We start from the raw sequence: 27,920 nt of genomic DNA on the forward strand, positions 1-27,920 counted from the left end.
CCCCACAAGATGGACCGACGATCCGGTCAAGATCGCCGGATTACGATGGATGAGGGCAGCGCAGGACCGATCGTCGTCGTGGTCTTTGGGGGAAGCGTAGCAGTAGTAGTTCCAGCAGCGTACTTCAGTTTCGCAACCCTCTGGGGCATGTAGGTGACTTTGATGCTCCTGCGGATCTCCTAATTCTGATTCGATCACGCGGGGAAACTCCGAGCATAGCCCTCTCCATTGACCTCTAGAGCGACCATGAGCTTCCTCATGAGACCCATAGTTAGCGGCGCAAAATATGTGATATTTTACGAGAAGATCATATAAAGGAGAGATTAAAGAAATGATCTGGAAATAAACTTGAAATAAATAAACCAAACACACGTATTCATTTATACATTACGTCAAAAGCTTAACAATTCAAGTCAACAAGTTCAGACTGTTGGACTGCTTCAGTTCAATTTCAGCAGCCTTGTACACAAAACTTTTACACTAGTACTGCTTGAATATTTTTGCTAGACGACAGGAATTTATACTGTCGTATAAATTCCGCTGGCATTTTACTTTTGGCAATAATTTTTGCAATATGATCGAAAAATAACATTTGCATTTACAAATAGAGCTAAAGGACTACGGCCTTACAAATAAACTTGGTATAAAGTTATACCTGAGAATAAACTAAGAATATGAAAAATGTTACCAATATAAATTTTGCTTATGATTGATTTATTCAGGCGTATATCATTTCCCGCTTTTATCTACAAGTCAGCTTAACATTCGGAAAACTTCAGAAATATCATTGTATTTGGTGGTGTTAGCGATATAGTCAACATTTTGCATATTCGCAGTTTATTCACAGGTATAACTTTATTTTATTTTATAGAACGTCTTGCCCGTATTTACTTACTGGGGCAGAAACAATCAGTCTTTGTTTTAATCACTTCTTACTCTGTAACCTCGCCAGAAGCTCAGATATCTTAGCACGCTTTTCGTGTTCACTCGCGGGACACTTGTATCTAACGTACAAGAGAGCGTTCTCCATCTTCTGTTCATAAGCCTCTTGAGCTGCCTCTTCATACATCCTGGAATTATACGAAATTAATTATGTACATTTTTTCTATACTATATAGTCATTGCCGTTTCTTGCGCCGCTTCTTCTCTCTCAGAGCGCCATTTATATCCGAAGCGGTAGTAGTGCTATATTAGAAACGACTTCAAAAAGAATTCTAAAATTTTGAGAAAATAAATTCCTTTTTATGCCTTTTAGCGAAGTATGAAAGAAAATGGAGGAAGCTTTCACCCAAAGAGGGGCTTATAATACTAATCAAAACATTAATTATTAAGAAACAAACAAAAACTAACTAATTTAAATTTTCTTCTCTTGTTTTAATTATATTATTAGGCTGAAGTTAAGGTACTAACAATAAATAATAAGATTTTGAATTTTTAAATGTAGTTAAATTTTAATATGTAATTTAGTAATATAATGAAAGCAGCCAACGAGAATGCCAGCCATAAAAGTTCATTCAACCTAAACAAGGATGTAGAACCTACACACTATTATGTCTTACTGTTAGGGGTTCCAAATGCATTCATGAAGAATTTCATGTCGGAAAGATATAGTTTCGGTTTATCTTATATAATTTGTCTCCATTCCAACTAGAGTATCCTATATTAGAGTGATCAGATCCCATTCACGATGGACATTGTGTATTGTTCAACAACAGATAACGCGCGAGTTGAATGCAGAGTCCAGGAATACGATAGTGCTGTGACCGTATTATAATTGATGACCATAATCATTTGTTCTGCCTTTCTTCAACAGACATGTCTAAACCATTTTTCGCTATTTCTCATACTTAGCAATGAATAAAATTTCGTTTACTTTGGAACAGAACCTGATGGTCTAGGAGGAGTCATTACAAAAATCAAAAAAAGTGTATGTACTTATATATGCATGCAAGAAGTTATACTTCTTTGTTCTAACGAAGCAAAAATCATTAAAATCGTCTTCCTCGTGCTATTCTACGTTTTTAGACAGAACAATTTGGTAAAAATCTTGCAATGATTGCTTTGACAATAATCAATTATTAAATAATGAATACGGCTGTATGGGCTTGAACCCTTTGCCTGTCCTAATAATGGACGAAGAAACCAAAAAAAACGAATGACGCAAACGTCAGAAAATTATAGGAACCAACTTCACCCGAACTGTTACTTTTGTATTACAGTGATGCGCGCGCATCTTAAAATTTGACTTTTATGATTTTTTCATAACGCGCCCAAAGAAGTATGACTTAAAAAAATTACAAGGGATCGCAACTCTAGTATTAACGTGATAACACGGTAAGCGACGACTACGGCACATCACTACACTGTAGGCGCGCGAGGTGAGGAGTAGTAGGAGGCGGGGGGAGATGATGAAGTTGTTTACCCCGGCCCCGACTGCATTCAACTCGCGCGCCAACTGGACATAGTGTCGTATATGACTGGAAAATAACATTGGAATCTGGCGGGCGATCGAACTGTCGCCGCCGTTAATATTAACAATTATAGAAGTGATGTCATAATTTTAATGCAATGTAATGTATATAAATGGTCGATATTTCTGACCATTATCAAAAAAAAGCACCTACCGGGATTCGAACCCGGGATCTCTAGCTCAGTCAGCAGGGTCACTAACCAATGGGCTATATGGGTCGTCTAAATATAAATTATATAATATAAAAAAAAGATCAAAATTATTACATACTCAGCTTTTACATAGTATTTCACTTTGAGCTCATCCTTGCACTTGGGTAGATACTTGGCTGCCTCGTCTGGCCGCTTGTATGCCAAGCACGCATCAACGAAGGGCTCGTAACCCGCCGGTGACTTCCGCGACTTGGAGAAAGTCTCGAGCTCTGCCCAGCTGCCCTTAGCGGCCAGGGTCATAATCCGCAACCACCAGTATCTGAAATTTACAAGCACATCAACTAAACTGGTGCTGAGTTAGTTATTTATGCAACTGTTGTGTAATAAGGGGTATTAAAACACGAATGTGGATTTTCTCGGCTTCGCCTCGTGTGATAATAGCAACACATGAGTGTTTTAATAACTAATTATCAACAGTTGCTACAAGACTTTATCTACACCCAGAATATTTTTTGAAAACAAAACAATAAAAATATCGAAGAAAAATGGCGGGGATTCGAATAACCTACTTTTTTTTTACGGCGCGCGACGTTCTGGTAGTGTGGAACGCGCGTAAACGAAAATGTTCTTTTTTTGAAATTCATACAGATACCACGCATCGAGCAATAAGAATGTGGCTGTCTGTTGAAATTCTTTGCGCATGAAGGTATCGAAAAAAAACATGGGAGTGTTGTTATGAAATTCAGTACAACATTACAACACTCGTTTTGATGATGTAATGGTTATTAGAACATTGGGTGTTTTAATGTTCGCAATAAGCTAACTGTTTCAGAATCTTTAATAGACGATTTAAAGCATTGGTGTAGATAAAGGTTATGTATAACGCGAATAGCCTTCTTGTTTAGCACGAAATTAAATAACTACCATCTGCATTACCCCGTATTGAGAATCGGGTATGATATTCACTATTTTCGCACCAAACTGTGCCTAACCGATTCACGTTTGCTTCCTAATGGACCACCTAAAACATAATAGGCCTTACAAATAATCTTGGTGTAATGTTGATAGATACCTGAGAATAAACCAAGAACATGCAAAATGTTTCCTCCGTTTGCTACACACTATTAAAGAGATAATAAAAAAATACACGAATAGGTTCATTAACGTACAATAAATAAAAAGACAATAACGATCAAAAATTGTCTGAAGCAAAACTCTGCCTACGCGTCTATTAGACAGAGTTTAGTTGTGTGTCCACCGCGCTTTGAATACAACGCCACGCAATAACAAGTATTCAGGGATAGTGTATCGTATTTCAAGTGCGCTTTTAAATTAACAAAAATGTGTTACTAACTTGACGTTTTTAATCATTTTGCTAAATGTTTACATTTCAATTGCTAAAACAAAAAATATTGCGCGCGAAATGTGCGAAAGAGACGTCGGTTTTGTAATATAATCAATGAGTTTGTTATAAGCGTATACAAAGACTATGAAAATTGCTTCCACGAAATAAGGTGTCAATTTATGTTGTAATGTTATCTGTATAAGTTAATGCATACCTATATAGAACGCCGCTCGGACATTTTTGGCGACCTTTTGATAGATATATAGATGATAGATAGATAGATTGTGAGTAGTTGTTTATAGAACGTCAATGGGTTTAATTGAAAGGAGTTGGTATACAAATTACCTGCGATCCGGCACTTTATACTCTGTACGAATTTTGTCAGCGACCTTGATCTCCCCTTGTTCTAGAAGTTTCTTGATAGTGTCGTGGACGGACAGACCCACAAAGCTAACTCCGTAAGTCTCCTGCAGACTGGACTGTTGTTTGCACAGTTTCCGTTCGTCTTCGCAGATTGATGCACCTAAGAATCGGTTTAAAGACATTTATTCTCATGAGATTTAATATAAAATCACTTACATAAGAATTTTACATAAATATACAATATAATATTACTTCAGGTTTCTATGACTAAGCATGCAAAACAAACAAAGTGAACAATTACAAAAAATGAAGGTACATAAAAATTGCTCAACAAAACAACATCAATACATTTTATATACGGAATAAGAAGGACTGGATGTGGCTAACTACTTATATAGATAACAGTTGAAGTAAACTAGAATAATACGTATGATTTGAACTATAGTACAAATAAAAAAAACTAAAAACAAAGAACAAACAACTAAAATCAATAATTTATTTTGATATGCTTTATATTGCATCTTATTTTCGCGTTACTTATTTGCCTCACTTTATTCTCGTCCATTTTATAATTAATATACTCTGTTTTGAAAACCAGACTAGTTTGTGATATACGAAATTGCTTTATCATTCCCATATTAGATTATTATACAGGATGTCCCAAAGTTATGGACATGAAGGGAAAGTACCTTAAATATCGAAGATAGGCTATTTTACTGAAAGAATCCTTTATGTTATTTTTAAAAGTTAGTACTTCTGCATTCAAAGATTATATAAAAATTACTTGCCTCGTCTGGGAATCGAACCGACTGAAATGTAAAAAAAACACCCCTACTTTTATGATGCCAATCGAAAGAATGGCCAAAAACTAATAACTCTTCTTAGGGTAGGGGTGTTTTTTTTTTACATTTAAGTCGGTTCGATTCCCAGACGAGGCAAGTACTTTTTAAAAAATCTTTGAATGCAGAATTACTTACTAACTTTTAAAAATAACATAGTCTTCTTTTAGTAAAATAGCCTATCTTCGATATTTAAGGTACTTTCCCTTCATGTCCCATAACTTTGGGACATCCTGTATAAGATTACTATTAAAGTTACTTAGAACTGGTAAAACACGTTTTATTTAAAAAAATTAGGCCAAACTAATTCCGAACAATTTCCGAAGCGGTAAATTTTAAAATGCATACCATTGACCCTCATTAAGGTATTATTTTTAATTAGATTGATTACATGCATTTTTGCCCTAAGGCGAAAACAGGCCAGTAAAATAACAAGTCCTGTAGTTTGCCACCCCTATAGTAATTTTTTTTTATCGTGTGTAAGCCCCCACGGGCCGTCACCCCACCGGGATTTTCGGTAGGGTGGTATGTCGGAATAGAACCGACTAAAACCACACGGTGTACCATACCGCGCCTTGATAGGAGGAGTCCGGGAACTGCGTTATTAACACATCCGGTACTCCTCCTGGCGCGTGCCCGCAAGAGCGCGAACTTGCGAACGAACCACTTTATAAATATATTTTTTTAAACAAATGTTTATTTGTTTATCCCTAGTAGTAGTTAGTAAGAATCTCTTAATGTTAATAAACTTTGTAATTGAACGTCACCTAAATCATTTTTCCCTTTCTTGTAGCACTCTCTCGCGGATATAAGCGAGGCCTCCTTACTGCCCGGGTTGGTCTGTTCCAAGGCATCCTGGATGTGAGTGGTTGCCTGCCCGTGGAAGTCATCCACTTGGACGTACACCTGTCTCAGGGCGTCCCGATTGTGACTCGCACAGTACTTTATGTACAGGGAATGCGCCAACGGCATACTGCGAATTGTGAGCTGGAAAAATACAAACTAGAATAGGTCATAGCTATTATACCAGTGGGAGGCTCTTTTGGACAGGATGCCGGCTAGATTATGGGTACCACAACGGCGCCTATTTCTAACGTGAAGCAAGAATGTGTAAACATTATCGTGTTTCGGTCTTAAGGGCGCCGTAGCTAGTGAAATTAATGGGCGCAATTGTAGTTCCGCTCAGAATATTTGGGTTTTTTAAAGAATCCTGAGCATTGTAATGGGCAGGACGTATTAATTACTATCAGCTGAACGTGCTGCTCGTCTCGTCCCTTATTTTCATAAAAAAAGCTTAGATCTATAAGAGTAGGTATGTTGTTCATCAAGAACAATTTTAGCAAATAAACAGTCTAAACAATTTGTTATTTTTTTAAAGTGATAACCCTCACTTCTGGGGATTAATTACACAAAATAAATTTGAAAATAAAATTTATGAACAATGCGGGACTCGAACCTGCGACACTGAGCCAACCCTTCGAGAGACGTGAAGTTCATAGATCTTGATATTAATTCTTTGTTCAACTTTACGACTTTTCACCGATTCCAAAAAATAACAATATTTGTAACTAGAATTAGATTAAGTAGATTGTTTAAAAATACCCAATTATTTTTTTAATATTTAGTCCATATTCTATTTTTTTGGAATAGTTTTATTTCAGGTCCCTTGTTTTTTTGTTATTTTTTTTTTCAAATCAATATTCTGCAATCAAGCATAAATAAACAAGGCGGTTTGTCACATCAAATATGTAATACTTTGATTTGATTTCACAGTGGGTGTATTCGTACAGTATAATTAACCCAAATGACTCAGAAAGATTTTCATAAGGATGAGAAACCTCAAATTCATTCTTCCCCATCTTCTCCTTGAGGTGCAGAAGCACCATATACACGAGGTCGGTGTCTCCACTGTTGGTGGCCTTCAGTAGCGCCATCACGCCTTCACCCAGCTCTAGCAGCAAAGGAACCTGCAGCTTACTCCGACTCTCGTATTCTAGTATCTGGAAAATTTCTGGACAAATGAATTTATATTTTTATCAAGGTTACAGATCAAAAATCTTAAGTATTAATTAAAATTAAATTATCCTCCGACTACGTTTTTTTTATGAAAATAAGGGACGAGACCAGCAGGACATTCAGATGATGGTAATTCATACGCCCTGCCTGATTACAATGCAGTGCCGCTCAGGATTTTTGTAAAACCCAAAAATTCTGAGCGGCACTACAGTTGCGCTTGTCACCTTGAGACATAGATATTGTCTCATTTGCCCAGTAATTTCACTAGCAACGGCACCCTTCAGACTATTGACTTCGATCTTCTTAGATCATGGAAAAGATAGCGCTAATTATCAGTTTCGCCAACGTTTTCTATCCGTTGATTCTAAAAACTGCGCTTCATTATTGCGCAAATTTATTTTTGGGTACATCATTGGGCACCGTTTGTCTAAAAATGCGTTTTTAATATCAATTAGTCGTTTAACTAAAAAATTTTAAAGGATTAAAACGCGTGTAATTGTATTTACATTAGTTTTTGGGTAAAAGTATCATGTATATTATTATTTTTCTTTTCAAATTCAAATAGTTTATTTCTCAAAATAGGATAACCGTATAACTTTTTGCAGTCAAGAAAATATACAAATAATAGAATAATACAGTCCTACTGCTAAATTATTTACATTGCTTTAATCCCATGCACTTTTATCTGTTATATACTATTTAATTGTATAATAAGCTTTTTTTAAAAGTTTCTGTTTAACAAATATTTTAAACTTTTTTAATTGTAGTTTGCAAATTTCTTCAGGGATTTTATTATATATTATATACATTGTCCTCTGAATGATTTGTCTATTTTCGTTAGCCTTGTGTGAATCAGAGCAAGATTATGTTTATTTCTAGTGTTGCAGTTATGAATGTCACTGTTTTTTTTTAAACGATCTATATTTTATGCACAAATATTAGGTTTTCAAATATGTATTGACTGTTAATATGTTGATCTCCTTAAATTTATCTCTCAACGAATGTCTACTGGACAGATTGTAGATTGCTCGAACAGCTCTTTTCTGCAGCACAAAAATCGTTTGAATATCACTAACGTGTCCCCACAGTAATATACCGTAAGACATAACAGTATGGAAATAACTAAAATATACAACACGTGCCGTGTCTTCGTTTGTGAGCTGGCGAATTTTCCTTACAGCAAATGCTGCAGAACTAAGTCTATTCGCCAAACCAGCTATATGTGGACGCCATTGGAGTTTTGCGTCTAAAGTAATACCCAAAAAAACTGTGGTGTCTACAAGTTCCAAGAACTCCCCGTTCACAAGTACATTTGAATTCACCTGACTGACATTTGGGGTTATGAATTTAATACATTTAGTTTTCTTACTATTCAAAAGCAAATTATTAGCATTGAACCAATGAACAATTTTGGACAAAGCATTGTTTACATCATCCAAGACTGATTCACGTCTTTTAATCTTAAATAAAAAGGATGTGTCATCAGCGAATAGAACAATTTCATGATTATCCTTAACAACATATGGCAAATCATTTATATAGATCAAGAATAGAAATGGACCAAGAATTGAACCCTGTGGGACACCCATTTTTATGGTTGATCCAGGGGCGCGCTTTCCATTTATATCAACAGTCTGAATTCTATTTTCTAAATAAGAACTAATAAGTGTCAGCGCATTGTTCCTGATGCCATAGTGTTGTAATTTCCTGATAAGAGTCTCGTGTTGGACGCAATCGAATGCCTTAGATAGATCACAAAAAAAACACCGAGGGCATCCATTGAATCCTCCCAGGCATCATAGATATGATGAATAAGCTCAACACCCGCATCAGTTGTTGAGCGACCTTTCGTAAATCCAAACTGTTTACACTTCAGCAAAGTACTAAAGTGTGTCTGCATTTGATTTAAAATAAGTTTTTCAAAGATTTTACTGAAAACAGGCAATACAGATATAGGTCTAAAATTTGAGAGATCACTAGTATAACCTGATTTAAAAACAGGTATTGTCTTACTGTATTTCATCAGATCAGGAAAGGTACCACAGTCAATACATTTATTAAATATTATTGCTAATTGTGGAGCTATGACAGAGATTATAGTTTTAATTAAACTGACAGAATGACCCCAGAGGTCAATTGTATTTTTTAATTTTAAAGAGTTAAATACTTTAATGACCTCAGTATAGTGCACATATTGAAATTTAAAATATTTAGAACATTCTTCGACATTTTCTTTCAACATAGTTTCAGCTAGTAGAGGTGAAGAATTTAGGGACTCAGTTGTTGAGATTGGGATATTCAAAAAGAAATTGTCAAATAATGAAGCTATTTCACCTTCTGATTTAACCGTTTTCCCGTTATATTGTAGGCAATAATCAGTCTTATGTGATTTAGACTTTCCTGTCTCAGCATTAATAATGCTCCATGTGGTTTTTATTTTATCATTGCTATTCTTAATCTTTTCACTTAAAAAACGAGATTTAGCTGTTCTACATACTATTTTAAATATTTTGGAATATTTTTTAACATAACTAATGAATTTAACACTTGTGTTAAATTTTTTCTCATTATATAATTCATACAGTCGTTTTCTACTTTTATGGATGCTTACAGTAGCCCAGTCACTAAAGCATGGCCTTTTATTTACAAAAATAGTCTTGGGTGTAAATACTGAGTTATATTCCTCACTAACAATTTTAAAAAATGCATTATAATGTGTATTAGGGTTTTCACATACTTTAAGTGATGGTAGTTTTAACATCAAGTTATGTTTAAACATTTCAAAGTGTTTTGTGGTTTTTGTTATTACAGTACATTCTTCTTTAGATTTATTTGTTATACTAGGCAATTTAAATTGTACTTGCTGACCACAGTGGTCAGAAGTAAGCTTACTTATAATATACTTATTAGTTATTGTATTACAATCTGTAAAAATATTGTCTATGCATGTTGCTGAAAAAGATGTAAGTCTAGTAGGTTCTAAAAATATATTTTTACAGTTAAATGATTGAAACAAACTTTTTAATTTGATGCACAAAGAGGAATTTTCCAATAATAAATCTACATTGAAGTCTCCACATTTTTATTACAAATCATTGATAGAGCTTTCTCCATTACATTTTCAAAACTGTCATATGACAGATACGAGGGTGGTCTGTATATGCTCATAATAATTAATTGATCCAATTCAACTCAGGCTATTTCAATAATCCGTTCTATTGAGAGTCTGACAATGTCTTTCCGCTCCTTATATTTCAGTTCATTACTGATCAGGATTAAAGAGCCACCATGGCTTGTTCTCTGCTGAATGAACTACCAATCTGGTGACTATTTAAATTAAAAATTAACTGATGACATTTTAGCCAATGTTCTGTAATGCACAGTATATCTATGTTGTCACAGTTCATGAATAACTCTATTTCCAAATCTTTACCTAGCATACCCTGTATATTTTGGTGTACTAAGTTTATAAGTTTAACATTTTTTGTATTTCGTTTAACATTTGAATGTTTAAAAGAATAAGCATTTAACAAAAAGTCTGAGCTAGAGGTATTCTCTATTGTACACTTATCTAAAAAAAATTGTTTGGAATGCTTTCTAAAGTCTTAAAACTATTTGCTTGTCCAATAGAGGCAATTTGGCAATCATTAGTTGGACAATTTTCCATACATGTCTGTAAACTACAACTAGTATGTTGCTCAAAAGAGGCAGTCAGGCTAACCAAATTTTTGGTTGAGTTATTTATATAGTATGATAATGCAACAGCTATTCTGTTTATGTGAAATTTGGAAATACAATTGTACTTTTCTATAAAATAGTTACTATTTATATAATTATTGATGTCAATTACATGTAATTTGCTATTATATTGGGTCATCATATGGAGTGATAAATTTAATGCATATGTTGAATAATTTTGTTCATAGGACAAGTTTCTACTATATGGAAAAGTGAACAATACTAATTGCCTAACATTTAATAAACTCAGTTTTTGTACATTTTTTTGTAGTTCTTTTTTGTTCATATTCCTTGTCTGTCCTATAAATACAATTACAATGCTGTTGGAGAAAATTACAAATATTCTTAACAATGCCCTGGTAAGAACAGGCAGGCATACAGTAGTTAGTCATCTGATAATTCAAATATTTATTCAGTGGTAGACACATATGTCTTCCAACTTCGTCACTAAACTTTTTTTTTTCCTTAAACTTTTTTTTCTTAATCTTTTTTTTTCTTTATCTTTTTACGTTTTGCTACTTAAATATTTAAAACATCAGCAGAAATTAATTTCTGCTGATGTTTTAAATATTTTCGATTGGAGGTGCTATAAAAGTAAATTATAAAATGCCTAGATGTGAACGATCTCCACCATCAACTTTAACTTTTGACGAACATCTTCAATTTTCAACACCTAATATGGATAAATCACTATCAGATAAGGATATTAACTTGATGGGGAAAGTCAACAAGACACCACCTAATTATGACTTGAATCGCAAGAGAACTAGGGATAAAATGGATGACCAAATGCTGAATACCTTTACAAAACAGCACGGTAGAGAGGTTCAGCAGATAAATATAACCCTTAAAGAAATTAAACAGTCCAACGTCAGCATAGAAAACTCTATTGCATTTTTGACTGGGCAGAACGAAGAGCTCCATAAGAAAATTAATCTATTAGAGAGGGAAGCCAAAGAAGACAAAAAATGTATTTCTATGCTTGAGACAAAAATTGAGGAAATCCAGATAGGAAACCGCAAATCGAATTTCATCGTAAAGAATGTGCCCAGGCGAAGCAATGAACTTAAGGATAACCTCATCGAAATGATAATGTGTCTCACCCGCAACTTGGACTGCAACATTTCCAAATCTGATATAAAGGATATATATAGATCACATACTAAGAGCAACGAACAACGTAACGCACCTATAATAGTGGAAACCAGTTCGACCATGTTGAAGGCGGAAGTCCTGAAATTGGGTAAGGGATACAACATAAAGCATAAGTCCAAACTATCCTGCAAACAACTGGGTATTAAAACCAATGAGGATACTCCCATTTTCCTCTCTGAACATTTAACCCCTATGGGGTCCCGTCTACACTTCCTCGCCCGAGACCTAACCCGATCTGGACTTTACAAATATTGCTGGACAGCCTATGGTAAAGTGTATGTCAGAAAGGACGACCAATCTCCATTTATTATGATTAGAAATGAAGACCAAGTACATCAACTGAAACTGCAAAAGTGACTAGAATTAGCAATTATTTCTGTAATTACACGTTTGTATTATTTACATCTTAAAACAACAAACCTACAATTTCGTTGCATGTTAATGACAATTGATTTTATAAAAAATATTTTTCGTTGTTATATAATCTTCAGTAAAGTTTTGAAAGTTCAATGAAAGTTTATGCGTTTGCATAAAGATTGTTTAATCTTCTGGATAGCAAAACATTTATTCCCATTCACAGTCTTGACAACTTACTCTCTCAAACACACACTTACATTCCACACAAACAGCTCATACTAACCACTTTTATACTAAATACATGTTTTCCCCGAATCTTCACTAGTCTCACTCACAGCGTCACTACACTTCATTCCAATAGCACTGTTTACCCCCAACCATATAATATACGCTTAATCATATACAAACTATCGACAATATCATACTGTTACAAAAAGATTAAGTACTTACACGAATTCTACGTTCTGATACATTGTTTCTGTGAGCCCTCACTGTACTCAAGAAAGGTTACATTATCTACAATTGAACCTAACGACAACATTTCTGTTTTGTTCCTCCACCTGCGACTAAATACCATTTTGGCGAGTATTATATGGATACCTTGTGTTTTCACCTCGGGAACTATACCAATTAAAATTCGCGGCAGCTTGTGACTTTTTATCCGACCTTACTAACATCACTTTCTGTGATGCTATTCAATGCAATGCCGAAGCATGTTCTGAGTTATTACCAATATCGGGTTCATGTATCACTTTACTATCTCAAACATTCGTAGTATTAATGCAAATTTTCCGGGTCTTTTAACCTTAATTGAGAGGATTCACAGCTATCCTGATATTATTGTCTTAACTGAATGTCGATTATCTCAAAACCCCACTATTCCGTTAATGGATGGGTATAACTATAACGTAACCCAAATTACACATAATCAGAACGACGGCGTGGTTGTGTATACCAAATCAACACTGACTCAAGTAACTGTCACGGAACCAGTTATACATGACTCCAGCTGTCTATTGGTTACTTTGGGTACTGACATAGCTATAGTTGCCGTCTATAGACCATTCGCATTCAGAGACCCCTCCAGATTTATACAATCACTGGACTCCCTATTACAGCAGCTGAAGGCATACGGTAGTATAATTCTTGCGGGTGACATTAATATTGATATTTCAAATGAGCAGTCAAATGTCCACTCGATTCACTATATGGAAGTACTGGCCCACCATGGTCTTTTTCTTGGTCATAATTTTCCAACTCATGATCGAACTTGCCTCGATCATCTCAACCTGAAGAGTTATCTACCTATTAAAATACTAGTTGTCAAGTCGGCCGTCACTGATCATTTTGCTATTGTAGCTGCGATATCTTTGAAAAAGAAAATATCACATTATCGAACCTCAATAATAAAGTTTGACGAAGATAAGCTGACTGAGGATCTAATCGGCATAAACTTTAAGTCTGTATATACCTCTGATGATCATAATATCGCGCTAAAACACTTATATGACCCTATTCTCCACGCTATCTCTGCTAACAGTAAAACTATCAAATTGTCTCGAAGACAAAGACCTATCAAACCCAGGTTTACTGAGGTGTATGCGTCATAGAAACAAACTTTACAAACGCGTGAGGAAAGAACCAGCAAACGAAACACTGAGAGTTACTTATAAGCGATATCGTAACTTTTGCATTAACCTATTACGAAAAACCAGAATCGCATTTGAAAAACTTGAATTTCAAAAAGCCGGCAACAATTCCAAGCAAGTATGGAAGACCATACAATCAATTACCAACTCCGGTAAAACGAAGTCCCCGGCTGAAAACCTATTGTGCCTAAAGGAGAACAGACAGCATAGCGTTGATAACTCTTACTATGCAAATATTGGTAGGCAGCTGGTAGATAAAATACACAATAGTGCTTTTGCTGCGAGATCCCACACGTCCATTCTATGCCCCAACTCTTTTGTCCTGTTCATCACCGACGAATCCGAAGTCGAGCGCGTAGTCACATCATTAAAAAACAATAGTGCTATGGGCTGGGACGGAATCTCTACTGGGTTCTTGAAGAAGCACAAGAGAATCATAATCCCGCCTCTTACATATATATGTAATATGAGCCTGAAAACGGGAATATTTCCTTCGGCCTTCAAAAGGGCTATTATCCACCCTATCTTCAAATCAGGTGATCGAAGTCTAATTATAAATTACTGACCAATATCTGTATTGCCCGCGATGTCTAAGGTACTGGAAAAAATTATTAATATTAGACTCACTAAGTACTTAGAGTCACATAATCTCCTGTCTGCAAACCAATATGGCTTTAGAAAGAATTGCTCCACTGCTGATGCTGTACATAATTTAGTGGATCACATAGTCAGAAAACTTGACGATAAACAGAAATGTGTAGCACTTTTGCGAAAGCGTTCGACACGGTTTCGATCTCGATATTGCTATCCAAACTGGACTCGTTAGATATAAGAGGAAACCAATTATCCCTGTTTCAAAGCTATCTAACCGGTCGATCCCAATGTGTTAAGATTGGCCCTTATACAAGTTTAGAAACTACCATTGAATATGGCGTTCCTCAGGGGAGCATTCTTGGCCTAAGCTTGTTCTTAGTATACGTAAACGACCTATGCAATCTTAAATTATATAATGGAAAAATATTTTCTTACGCAGATGATACAGCATTGGTATTTTCTTCCGGAACGCTGTCGGGACGTATAACACTATACGTCCCGGACAGCGTTGAAGCGAAGAACACTGCTCAGGATGGATTTAACGCAGCAAATAAATGGCTTAAAGAAAACCGGCTGACCTTAAACGTAGCTAAAACTAAAATGATCCATTTCTCTATGCGCAACCATAAAGACGAAGACTCCTTACAAATCACTGTTTTACCAAATGACGGTCAAATTTCAGCTGGTATTCGCTGCATTGAAAAAGTAACATCTATAAAATATGTGGGGGTAGTTCTTGATCAAAACTTGACTTTCAAGCCCCATGTAGAATACTTGTCAGGCCGAGTACGTAAGCTTATTTATATTTTCCGGCGATTACGTCACTCTGCCGATCCTAACATTATGAAAATGGTATATCTAGCGATATGCCAAACTATTTTGAATTATTGCATTACGACATGGGGTGGTGCTGCTAAATCTCACCTTCTCTTGGTGGAGCGTGCACAGAGGGCTGTCTTGAAGGTATGTTGTTTTAAGCCTCGCCTGTATCCCACAACAGAACTTTATGAATACTGCCAAGTTCTGACAGTCAGGCAACTCTTCATATTGGCGATTGTTATCAAACAGCACCCTTTAACAGAGTTTAGGCCAGAGTCTACTCGCCGCAATCATCTTGTGGCAGTATCTACGAAGGTAAGGACATCATTTAGCCGCAGATTCTTTCTGCTTCTGGGACGGTACCTTTATAATAAGCTACACAAGGTATTATGTTTGTATGGTCTAAACATGTACAAATGTCGGTCAACTGCACACGAATGGCTCCTTTTGCAAGATTACTGTCACACAGAGAGACTTCTGGAGGTCTTGGGTAGTTAGCACACCTATAAACCGAGAACACCCTATCGTACGCATGTTTGCACATACACCCTCTCTCTCTCTCACACACACACACACACACATACACACACACACACACACACATTTACCTCTATCCTTTGGAATTTCAAGCTTTTTTGTCACTGTGTAAAAGTGGAATCCTGGTGACCAGTAATACAGGTATTTTATTACCTACCACAGGCACCGGCGATCCACAACCAAAACTTATGTATCCCTTGTATTTTTAAGTTTTCGCTATATTGTAATTTTGGTTGTTGGTGAGAAATAAAAAAGTTATTATTAAGTTATTATTATTAAACATAACAACATTACTACTATTATTTTGTTGAGAATATTTATTAATTGTATTATGCTTTTTGACTTGGTCCTTACATCTAATAGGTTTACATATGGATGATTCATCGTTAGTAATGGGTGACACATTCACCTGCTGCCTGGATACCGACGAGCTGTCAACAGGCTGCATAGGCTGTGTGGTAGATGAATTCTTACAGTTACATATGTAGTTATTTGTCAAGGATTCGAACCTATCGTAGTTATATTTACTGAGATCGCAAAGTTCAGTCATTTTAAGAATATGTTCTTCGGTCTCCAGTTGAGCTTGCTCATATCTACTTTTTAGGATCTCATAATCTTCTGACATAATATTTAGTTTTTCTTCAAGTTGTAGTATAATGTGTTGGCTATTCTCTTTGTGCAGTTGTAATTGTACTTCATGTTTTTCAATTAAATTTAATAATTGCAAGCGTTCTTTGCGTAATACTGTGTTGTTACAGAAAATTTTATTTTTCCTTATTAATCTATTTGTTTTTTTAATATATCTATTAATTCTAGAGTATTTTCTCAGTTTATTTTTGCTAAGTAATAAATAGCTCTTTAAGCAGTTGTCATTGTTGGATGTTTGCCCCAACTAATATTATTTGCAATATTTCCGGTATTAACTAGCTCATCAAATAACGATTGTCTTCGTGAGGATTGGTAATCCTCGTTTTGAGCCTCAAGGGCCGGTATGTGCCTACGGGCATAGCCCAGCTCTGACTCTAGAAAGTTACAGCGTTGTAAAGTGTTGTCAAATAAATTGCTTTCTTGGTCCATCTTATTTAACAGCTTCTGTAAATTATCTCTTTGTTCTTCAATTTCAGTCGATTTTTTATATATGTTTGCCATTTCTATTTTCAAAGTTTTATTTTGATCCAGAATTTTTAAAAACTCTCTTTCGCTATCTTCTCTTTCTAATAAAAGTTATTCACATTGACTTTTGTATTTTTTTAGTTCGTCTAGCGTTTGCCCTAATTTGCTCTCCAGTTGTCGAGATGTAAGCTTTCTAGCGGTGATGGAAGACATCGTAGAATAATATTCCATTATTTAATACTAATCTAGAATATTATTATTATAATACAGAGATGTTTGACTCAAATTTTTATTTAATTCGTTTGTAGTTTCGTTTTAGTGCCCTCTAGTCATAAGAGGAAAAATCATAACAAGTAGTCTCCACGGATCGATTGATAGACTAATATGAAGGTACTTGCAATATTCTGATGCTTGTGTTATGTTTTATTATTTATTATGAGTTAAATTGTCCTTTTTCACCTTATATATTTTATAATTTACAAATGTGCTCATAAATGTGATCAACCTCAGGCATATGTTTTATATTATAATGAGTTTAAAAAATTGCAAAATTGTCTAACTTTTAGCAAGGCTCGAAACTAGTTTATATACACAATATGCGAAAATCAGCCAGTAAGTTCAAGTTTTTACACTATAGTTATTATAACAATAATACCTGATCATTTATAGTCAGATAAACATATTGCACATAAATTTAAGAAAATGCGAAAATGATTATTTTATTTGATTTAATTATATCAGCGATCAGCTCTCGCGTAAGTTTCGGAACTTGCGTCGGATCCTATATAGACACTTAATTTAATTTAGTCAGTAATTAATATCTATTGTTTACACTACAAAAAATACTTTTCTTTTAATCAGCTGGCGGTAATGTAACGTTAGGTATGTTCCAACAAGTCACTTAGCTTAACGTTGAGGATGTAGGATGATGCAATAGTTCCGAGCACTACATCACTAAATTTAAACTATACTTTTTACGTTATTTAAATATTTTTAGGTTTTGCCAACAATACATATTATATATTGGAGTTGAAATTATATTTTAAAATATAATTCACTTATATATGTACACTATTTCTTTTTATTTCAATTTTTAAACACTAAGTCAATGTTTAAACTCGCTCACTCCAGTCGCCTTTCTTTTTCGCGGGACTGTCCCCCTGAAAACGTGCTCTGCAAAGGTCACGATACGTCGGGTTAACTAAAATAATAATAAAAAATGTAACTTTAATGTTGTAATGTAATAACAATTACACGCGCTTTAATCCTTTAAAAGTGTTTTATTTAAATGAGTAACTCGCGTTAATCAAAGACGAATACTATCACATAGTCGGTGCGGAAAACATGAGCGTGTCTGAATCGCACCATAATAGTAAACCATACCTTAATAGCGAGGGCTTTTCTTCCTTTTTCTGCAGCTTTAATGGCGATAGTGGAGTAGGAGATGCCGGGCACATTTCGCAGTTTATCGCCTATTTCACGCGCAGCGCTCTCGTTGTCCAGGTGAGGCTGTGTCACCTTGTAATAATAAATAATAATATTATAAATGAGCGAATGAAAGATGAGTTGGAATGTAGTAATGAAGTATGAACAGATTGGAGGTCTACTGATAAGAGGAGTTTGGAAGAAGGTTGAAAATCTGACAACACCTTGACAAAAAAGGTCCGAAAACTGTAACTATTCGATTTAAAAAAAAAATGAAATTAAAAAAGTGTGTGTGTACTAATGTATGCACGCGAGAAGTTATACATCTTTGGTGTAACAAAGCAAAAATCCTTAAAATTATTTATTGCTCCTGCTATTCTACGTTTGTAGAAAGAACAATATTGTGAAAATCTTACAAATATGGCTTTGACAATTAATTATTTAAAAACGAATACGGCTGTACGGGCTTGAACCCTTTGCCTGTCCTAATAATGGACGAAGAAACCAAAAAAAAAATATTGAATGTCGCCAACGTCAGAAACTTTTAGGCACCAACTTCACCCTGTTACTTTTGTGTTACAGTGATGCGCGCGCATCTTAAAATATCACTCATAATTTCATAATTTTTTCATAACGTAATTTTACATATCATATTTTTTTCATAACGCGCCTAAATAAGTATATATAACTCCAAAACTCTTTAGATGGAAAATAATAAATAAAAAGTGATAATATAAAAAAAAAACCAATGAAATAAGTGCTATTTAATTTGGAAGTAAGTACATAACTTAAAATAACTAACTTAAACATAAAATAGACATAGTGAGATAGAAATAAGGATGTTATAGTTAAATTTACACTTAGATTATACCTTATAGCAAACAACCAGTAAACAAAAAATACGAATTTGAAACTATATAATACTAGCTGACCCGACAGACGTTGTTCTGTACATAATAAATAAAATACTGTTTTTTATGAATTTGCCAATAATATTTCAAAACATCAAGAATTATTTTTAATTAATAGGAATTAGTTTCACAGCGGAACTGTCAAGCCGTGCGTCACTAAATTCTCTCAAAGAAAATATGTCCATACAAAACAAATATTGCAAATAAAAATAATTATGGGTCCCAAATCGAAATAAAAACTATACTATCTCTCAAGTTGGACTAAACTGCACTCCATGAAGTAATCCCCATTTAAATCCGTTCATTTTAGGGGCTTTTATACGTTCGTACATGTCAGCCCCATTATAATCTTAAGTTTTTCTTTTATTTTTGAATGTACTTAGATTATAATGCAGACCCATTGCACACGACATGTACATACGTATAAAAGCTCCTAAAAAAATAAAGAAAAAAAAAATACATTCATCAGTTTAGGACTCCATCGCGGACAAACAACGTGACACGTTATTTATATATATATATATTAAGCAGATAATAAAAAGTGTATAATTTAGTACTTATTTTTCTACTTTGTACCGATATAGAAAAACGGCGGATGTCGGCAGACAGTGAATAATGTCAAATAGCAATAAATGCGGTAGAGCACCGGTCTTAGGCTGGGTACTAGCACCCCGACAATATTATAAGGATAGGGCCAAACGGTCTGAAGCGTTCTTAGGCTGGGTAGGTACAAGATCCCCGACAATTTGAGGATAGGGTGTAGCGCGGTAAAACGGTCTGTGTTACCTTATAGCAAGCCCAGTGGGACAGCACGCGGGTCTGTCCGTCCTTCAGCTGCAGGTAGTTGGCGATGTGTCCGGCCAGACAGTGCAGGCGCCGCCAGATCAATCTGTCTAGCAAGACCTTCTCACCTAGATTCTGAACTCTGTATATTTTAAGGCACTCAAAGATTTTTGATCCACTCATACATAAACATATCTATCATATAATAATATATAACCTCACAAATAAAATTTTTGAAAAACAAAATTTTATGAACGATGCGGGATTCGAACCCACGACCTCCGGCGTTCCGTGCAGGTGCTCTAAACCGCTGAGCTAACCGTTCGATTACCGCCTCGCTATAAAATTCTGTTTGATTTGTTCAACTCTCAGGTTGTGGCTTCATTGGTTTCAAATTTTATTTGTGAATTAATCCTAGAAGTGAGGGTTATCACTTTAAAAACATAACAAATTGAATATATAATACTCGATGCAGTAATTCATTCCATTATCAATAGCTCACCCGAACACACACATACAAGTACAATATTTTCTAAGCACTAGCACATAAGTATTACATTAGGGCTGAGACGTGCGAAAAAGGCAGCAGATGCCATTTTTACTCCACAATGCTATTTAATTTCGGCAGTAAGTTCTAGAACCAATCTGCCAACATGGTTAATCGAATTAAAAGAGGAAAAACTAAATTCTGGGGATATTTTATTTAAATATGAAAGAAGATGTTGTGACAAGGACTGAAAAAGGAATGCTTAAATGGTTTGGACACGTGGAGCGAATGAGTGAAGAAAGAATGACAGAATGACAGGCACTTAACACACAACCCTTCCATATTGATTCCACATTGCATTTCTCTCACATCATTCATGCATCTATCCATGAATAGGTTGAACAACCAAGGCGAGGCTACACAACCTTGTCTGACACCTTTGGAGATATCAAACCTGCCACTGGTAAGTGATAATTTTCGTAATGAAAAGGATACTGCAAATACGTCAATGGTATCGCCACTCTTGGGTCTCGAATCGCATTCAAAACACGAAGCCATCGACACGTGTCGACATAGCGGTGGGTTATCACGGGGTCCAGCAGGAATCCCTTCCCAAACTGCGCCGCTCTCACCAGCATCTTCTGGACGTCAGTGTTGAATTCGAACGATGCCGCGTCTATACAGTCCTGTACTGCATTCGAGAGCTCAGGTTTGACGAGGCGAATGTACTCATCGGCGCGGTGACTTCGTTTCTGGAATAAGGCTCTTAAACTTTAAATTGGCACACCTCTTGAAAGGCATTCTTGCTCGCAATTAATTAGATAATTAAGCTTAAACTAATCGCTTTTAAATCATATATTCCTATTAAATTACTCAATCTGACATATGTTGGGAAAAAGTAGAGCTTGTAAGAAGAACTTCCAAGACACTCAACAGCCTCTCTTTTAATCACACAGTATTTTACAATAGCTGTCATATATATAATGTAATTAAATTTGTGTAACACTAATAAATATCTATGTATAACTCACAAATACTGGTTTTCGTGGTTTTTAGTTATTCTACTAAAATTATTCTAAGACTAAAAATAAATTTGTACCTGGAATTGTTTAGAAGCTTCAACCAAATAAGAGCCGGGAGCTGTACTATTAATTCTGAATATCTTCTCGACCACATGAGGCACTTTCTGTATCAGTTCGTGCGTCATCTCGGAGACGACGCGTACACAGTCCATCTCCTGTATGATATGGAATGGTCCATCATATGGGTATGGTATGTTAGCACCATTAAATCCATAGATACACATCATGTCTTCCCAGTGACCGATCACAGCTTGGGAACCGCACCTGTCAATACAAACAAAGGACTTGAAATAGTGTTTCTGGTGTTTTACAATGAATGCTTTTTTCCAAAAACTACTGTATATTTTTTTTTTTTTTTTAATATTGACTATCTTGCAATCTGCCTAATCACTTGGCATTTGGCTAAAGGTTACATAGTTCAAATTAGTCTTGGAATGGTATTAGTCCAGTGACCAATCCATTTTTTTTAATGCCAATATCTTATACAATATTGAGGTCTTGAGGGGCTTTTCTCTTTAGTCTGTTGAAACAACTTTTACTCATCAAATTGCAGGCGAGTGCGTTTGGGTGGGCTTGAATACGTTTTGCATAAGACTTGAGTTTATTAAGAATCTCCTGTTTGACCATTGGTACTTTCAGGTCGCGGTGAAGTTGGATGTTGGTGATATACCAAGGTGAATTTGTTATGATCCGCAGCATTTTAGACTGAAAGCGTTGGAGTATTTCCAGGTTTGAATTTGATGCAGTTCCCCACAACTCAATTCCGTAGGACCACATAGGCTTTAATATACTTTTATATAGGAGTAATTTATTACAGAGAGACAATTTTGAGTGCCGTGACATTAGCCAGTACATCTTTCTGAGTTGTATGCCAAGTGCTTTTCTTTTATTGAAAATATGTTTTTTGTATATTTTTTAAGTAAGTTATTATTACACTTCAACCACAAAAGGCGCATGCGAACTCTATAAGACAGTCAATAGTTTATTGGTATTTATTATATGCAGGTATTTTTCCGAATGCCCATGTTATTAAGTAATACCAACCACACCATTATACAATATCATAATATTATAGGCCTATTCGAAATCACACCTACTGAAAGTTATTGTGAATTAAAAAAATTATAAGACTTATTGCTCATACTTTATTTATATAGCCACAATATTGACCATATTGGATTGTAGGTATGTGGAATATCTCATATACCTTAATTAAATATAACTTGCACAAACTGAAATTACCTGTTTTGATAAATCTTTAATTATTTACCATAAAGATTTACTTCCAATAAATATACTCTAATAATTACACATAAATTGGATAAATAAAATGGACTAATTGTAAGTAGAAGTATGGTTTAAATTATTAATGTACTAATATGTGCAATACATAAAGTCTCTAAGTCAATATTTAGTATTTAATATTTAGATTTTTTAGTATTCGGATATAATGTAATTCAAAAGATTAAACTTTATCTTGCTTCTTTAGCTTGAAGTGTTCAGTGAGCTATTTGCGAGATGTCTTAAATAGAAAACATTTACAGTAGCATTAATTTACCATACTAGTTCTGATGGTACTTTTATATAGCCGGTGTCAATTTCACAGTATTTATTCTTGAAGTCTGAAGAGCCAATCCACAGGAACCCAGAATCCGTAAACAAGGCAACATGGCGACCATTTTGAGATGGCACTATAGACAATATTTGAGTATAGGAGTTCTTGAATTCTGGTTTCTGAAATCAAATAAAATTTTGGTATATAAATTTGGATACTAGTAATCGGTGTGTTATCATCTGAAAATACCTTTGTACAGTACATCAATAAATCACGGATGAATTTCTGGATGTGTGGCTTTCCTCAACAGTAGGGTTTTCAAGAAACTTTCTTCCACATGATATGACATTTTACCAGTGGGAGGCTCCTTTGCACAGAATGCCAGCTAGATTATGGGTATCACAACGGTGATTATTTCTGTCGCGGAGCAGTAATGTGTAAGCATTATTGTGTTGTGAAGGGCGCTGTAGCTAGTGAAATTACTGAGGAAACTTAACATCTTATGTCTCAATGTGACGAGCACAATTGTAATGCTACTCAGAATTTTTGGAGTTTTTCAAGAATCCTCAGCGGCATTACATTGTAATAGACAGGGCGTATCAATTACCATCAGCTGAATGTTCTACTTGTCTCGTCCCTTATTTTCATAAAAAAATCAAAATAATGCCGGGAACACTGCTGTAAATCCTCTGGTGTTGCAAAAGAAAGTGGGTGGCGGTGATCACTTAACATCAGGTGATGAACAAACACATGAACATTTGTCCTCCTCTTCCATTAAAAAAAATTAATAACTAAGGTAAGTATTTTATCTAAGGTCATATAATAAAACTGATTAGTAGCATAAATATTTGAAAATGAATTGAACTATGTCGATATACATTGTATTATGATAAAAATTTAAAAGTAATAATATAATAATACTAATATACCATTAATATTGGTCTTGTCTCTCCAAGCTGGCATTTGAACACTTCCTTATCTCTGCATACAAGAAAACTTACTTGGATGGATGATTTCTGACCAGTGCTTAAAATACACCATGATGTTATTGGTAAGTTGGCTTCTGTAAAAGACATAAAAAGGCATTTATTTTATCAAAATTGACTCCTTTAGAATTATTTTTGGTGTCATTTCTAATATACTAGATACTACTACTGCTTCGGAAACAAATGGCGCTCTGAGAGAGAAGCCGCGCAAGAAACTCTGCCAGCATTCTTTTTAATAAAACATACAATATTGTACTGTCATTACTATAATCATAATCTAGTCCCAGGCTGTCCGATCACTTAAATATTCAGCTGTGGAGTAGTAGGATTTACGACGGAGACATTTTTTAATAAAACATTTAAATTTATTAATAGATAATGTTGTAACAGTGGCTAGGACTTTATTATAAAAGTATATAGTTTTAGAGGGTCACCATTTGATCAACGACCGACAGTACGGCTTCCGCCATGGTCGATCGGCAAGTGATCTTCTGGTATACCTAACACATAGATGGGCGGCGGCTATCGAAAGCAAGTGGGAAGGCCTGGCAGTTAGCCTGGATATAGCGAAGACCTTTGATCGTGTATGGCACAAAGCGCTTCTCGCAAAACTTCCATCATTTGGGCTTCCCGAGAGCTTATGCAAGTGGACCTCCAGCTTCCTCACTGGGCGCAGCATTCAGGTCGTTATCGACGGTCATTGCTCGAATCCTATGCCCGTGAACGCTGGAGTGCCCCAAGGCTGTGTGCTATCTCCCACACTGTTTCTTCTGCATTTCAATGATATGTTGGACACCTCCAACATACATTGCTATGCAGACGACAGCACGGGCGATGCCATATACACGGGCCATGCAGGTCTCTCGCGAGAAATCGTCGACCAGTGCCGGGAGAAACTTGTGTCTTCTATCGAGTCCTCCCTTGAGAAGGTCGCGGAATGGGGTAAGTTGTACTATGTCCAAATTAACCCCTAGAAGATTCAAGTTTGCGCGTTTATCACTAAAACACCATTTGTCGTATCACCGCTCTTCGACAACACTTCCCTTACAGCCTCGCCTAGTATCGGAATTCTGGGTCTCATTATCTCGAGCAATTGCCAATTTCGCGGCCATCTGGAGAGCAAAGCCAAATTGCTTCGAAGCGTCTGGGCGTCATAAATAGAGCACGGCAATACTTCAAGCCGGCCCACATTCTAGCGCTGTACAAAGAGCAGGTCCAGCCACATATGGAGTATTGCTGTCATCTGGTGCACCCCAGAATCAGCTCGATCCGTTTGACCGCGTACAACGCAGAGCAGCTCGAATTGTCGGGGACCCCATGCTCTATGAACGGCTGGATGACTTGGCGTTGCGTAGAGACATCGCTTCATTGCGTGTCCTCTACAGCATTTATCATGGGGAGTGTTCCGAAGAGCTGTTTCACCTGATTCCTGCCGCCGAATTCCACCTTCGCACGACACGCCACAAATTAGGATATCATTCCGACGATACCACATGGGTACCTTCAAAGAAAGCGCATACACCTTCCTTCAAGGCCGACAACACTCCTGTTATTCCTGTGATATTGCAAGAGAATGTGGGTGGCGGTGATCACTTAACACCAGGCGACCCGTACGCTCATTTGTCTTCCTTTTCCATAAAAAAAAATATATATACATTTACCCTTATAGGTATTATGTATCTTATGAAGCCTAGTAAAATTAGTTACAAGCAATCCCTTATTTCTTTTACATTATAATAATGAAAATCACCATCAAGAGCAAAAAGGTGACGATTTTTGTGAATGTATATTAAGTTTTCATAAATGTTCTGACAATAAACAGTCATAATATTTATTTCTTTAAATTTTTCTTTGAGTGACTCTCTATCTCCAAGCTGATATATAGCAATATGTAATTAAAAGCCGTTAACTTTATTGTATTGTACACATTTTGTATTCATCATAATATAGAATAATAATAATGAGGAATACTAAAACAACAGGACATGAATAGTTTTAGTTATATTATAAACTGAAATAAGACCAAGATAATATTAATTTTCCAATGGAGGAAAGCACATTGCTACATACAATAAGGCATATTTGTTGTTTTTTTATTTTTTCTAAAATATTTATAAACATCTCTTTGGCTGACTGATCTCAATTAAGCTGTGTTAGTACACACTAGTGCCAATAGAATAACACCTTCATTTTATTTCAATATTTTTTATTGCACAAGTGATATTTAAAACAAAATTTATGAATGATGCAGGATTCGAACCTCTTACATTGATACACAAATCCTAAATGAAAAAAAATTTCTTATTTAATTTGTGTAATTAATCGCAGAAGTGAGGGTTAGAGATGAGAGTAAAAAATAACAAATGGTTATTCATTTCCGTGACCAGTTATAAAATAAAGGATACTCACTTGGCAAGTCGGGCACAAATCTTAATTTTGGATCAGCAACATTGCTCACTAAGAACATTCGGTTAGTAGTTGTGATTACCGCTAAACCAATTCCTAGAGGATTTGAAAACAGTTGGGCTTTCCACACCTGAAATATAAGTCTGATGAAAAAGCTATTCTCAAAGACGATTCTTCCATTACATTTAAAACAATTTTTATCTGTTTGTAAATATAATATAATTTAAATACAATATTAATCATTTTCTAAGTAGGACTATGTGTATTTGAATTTATATAATGCTGGAAGTAAGATGGGCACAGTAATAGTCTTACCATTTTGAAGTATTTTTTACCTTAGTGTCCCGAGCCTCATGTCCCATACTAAATGTTTTTTGATAAGCACCAAACATATCATATACTAGAACATCACCACTCTCCTGAACACAGAGCAATTGTTCTGCATTAGACCAGCCCATGTGTATAAGAACTCCATTGTTCCACTGAAATTAAAACTAATAAATAAGAATAGATTATTGACATCAATTGTTATTGTAGGAGAAAATACATTTGTACATTACCAACCAAAATTTTTGAAATTATGTTGCCCACTCCATTATATATTGTAATTACTGGCTTTGCTGTAGTCATAACACGTACAAGTTGTTTTCTATCTCGCACTAGAGCTATTGGTCCACCATAAGGCGCCCCTGCAACTATCATGTTACCAAGTCCTTCGTCCATAGACCATACCATGTTGTAAAGATCGAATTTTCTGAAATTGGAAAAGAAAAGTACATAAAACATATTTATGAATGAAAATCTTAAACATTAAAATATAGTAATGACACATACCGGTAATAGGAATCCAATTGAAACCAATCAGCAGTCAAAAGTGCAGACATTATGAAGCTTTGAAAATATTTTAGTTTTTTAACATGAAATAGTTTAATAGTTTGAAAAAAAAAAAAGAATACTCAATCTAAGCAAAACTTAAATGATAACAATCTAGCACTGATTTAAATGTGCTGCGATTTAAAATTTTAAACTCAATAAATGAATAATTGAGAGCTAAACCTCACTCCATTTTAAATAACAACAATTTTTGAAGGTTCATATTTTGTAAATAAATATTCAATTTATACTGTACTGTTTCTGG

At 35.2% G+C, this 27,920-nt stretch overlaps 1 protein-coding gene across 1 annotated transcript; it reads right to left on the minus strand.

The window, feature by feature from the left end:
- Window positions 1–368: 368 nt before the first annotated feature.
- LOC126966701 (vacuolar protein sorting-associated protein 16 homolog) lies at window positions 369–27,860 on the minus strand. The gene is made up of 15 exons (XM_050810904.1): window positions 27,617–27,860; window positions 27,347–27,536; window positions 27,118–27,264; window positions 26,786–26,912; window positions 24,320–24,453; window positions 23,394–23,569; window positions 21,853–22,099; window positions 21,249–21,505; window positions 20,270–20,408; window positions 18,531–18,665; window positions 7,008–7,169; window positions 5,937–6,156; window positions 4,313–4,490; window positions 2,741–2,941; window positions 369–1,070 (listed from the first exon to the last, which is right to left on the minus strand). The coding sequence occupies exons 1-15, from the start codon at window positions 27,664–27,666 to the stop codon at window positions 926–928; spliced, it is 2,508 nt and encodes an 835-aa protein (XP_050666861.1). The 5' UTR covers window positions 27,667–27,860; the 3' UTR covers window positions 369–925.
- Between the last annotated feature and the right edge of the window lie 60 nt (window positions 27,861–27,920).

This window comes from Leptidea sinapis, chromosome 11 (assembly GCF_905404315.1).
Source record: "Leptidea sinapis chromosome 11, ilLepSina1.1, whole genome shotgun sequence".
Classification (NCBI taxonomy): domain Eukaryota; kingdom Metazoa; phylum Arthropoda; class Insecta; order Lepidoptera; family Pieridae; genus Leptidea; species Leptidea sinapis.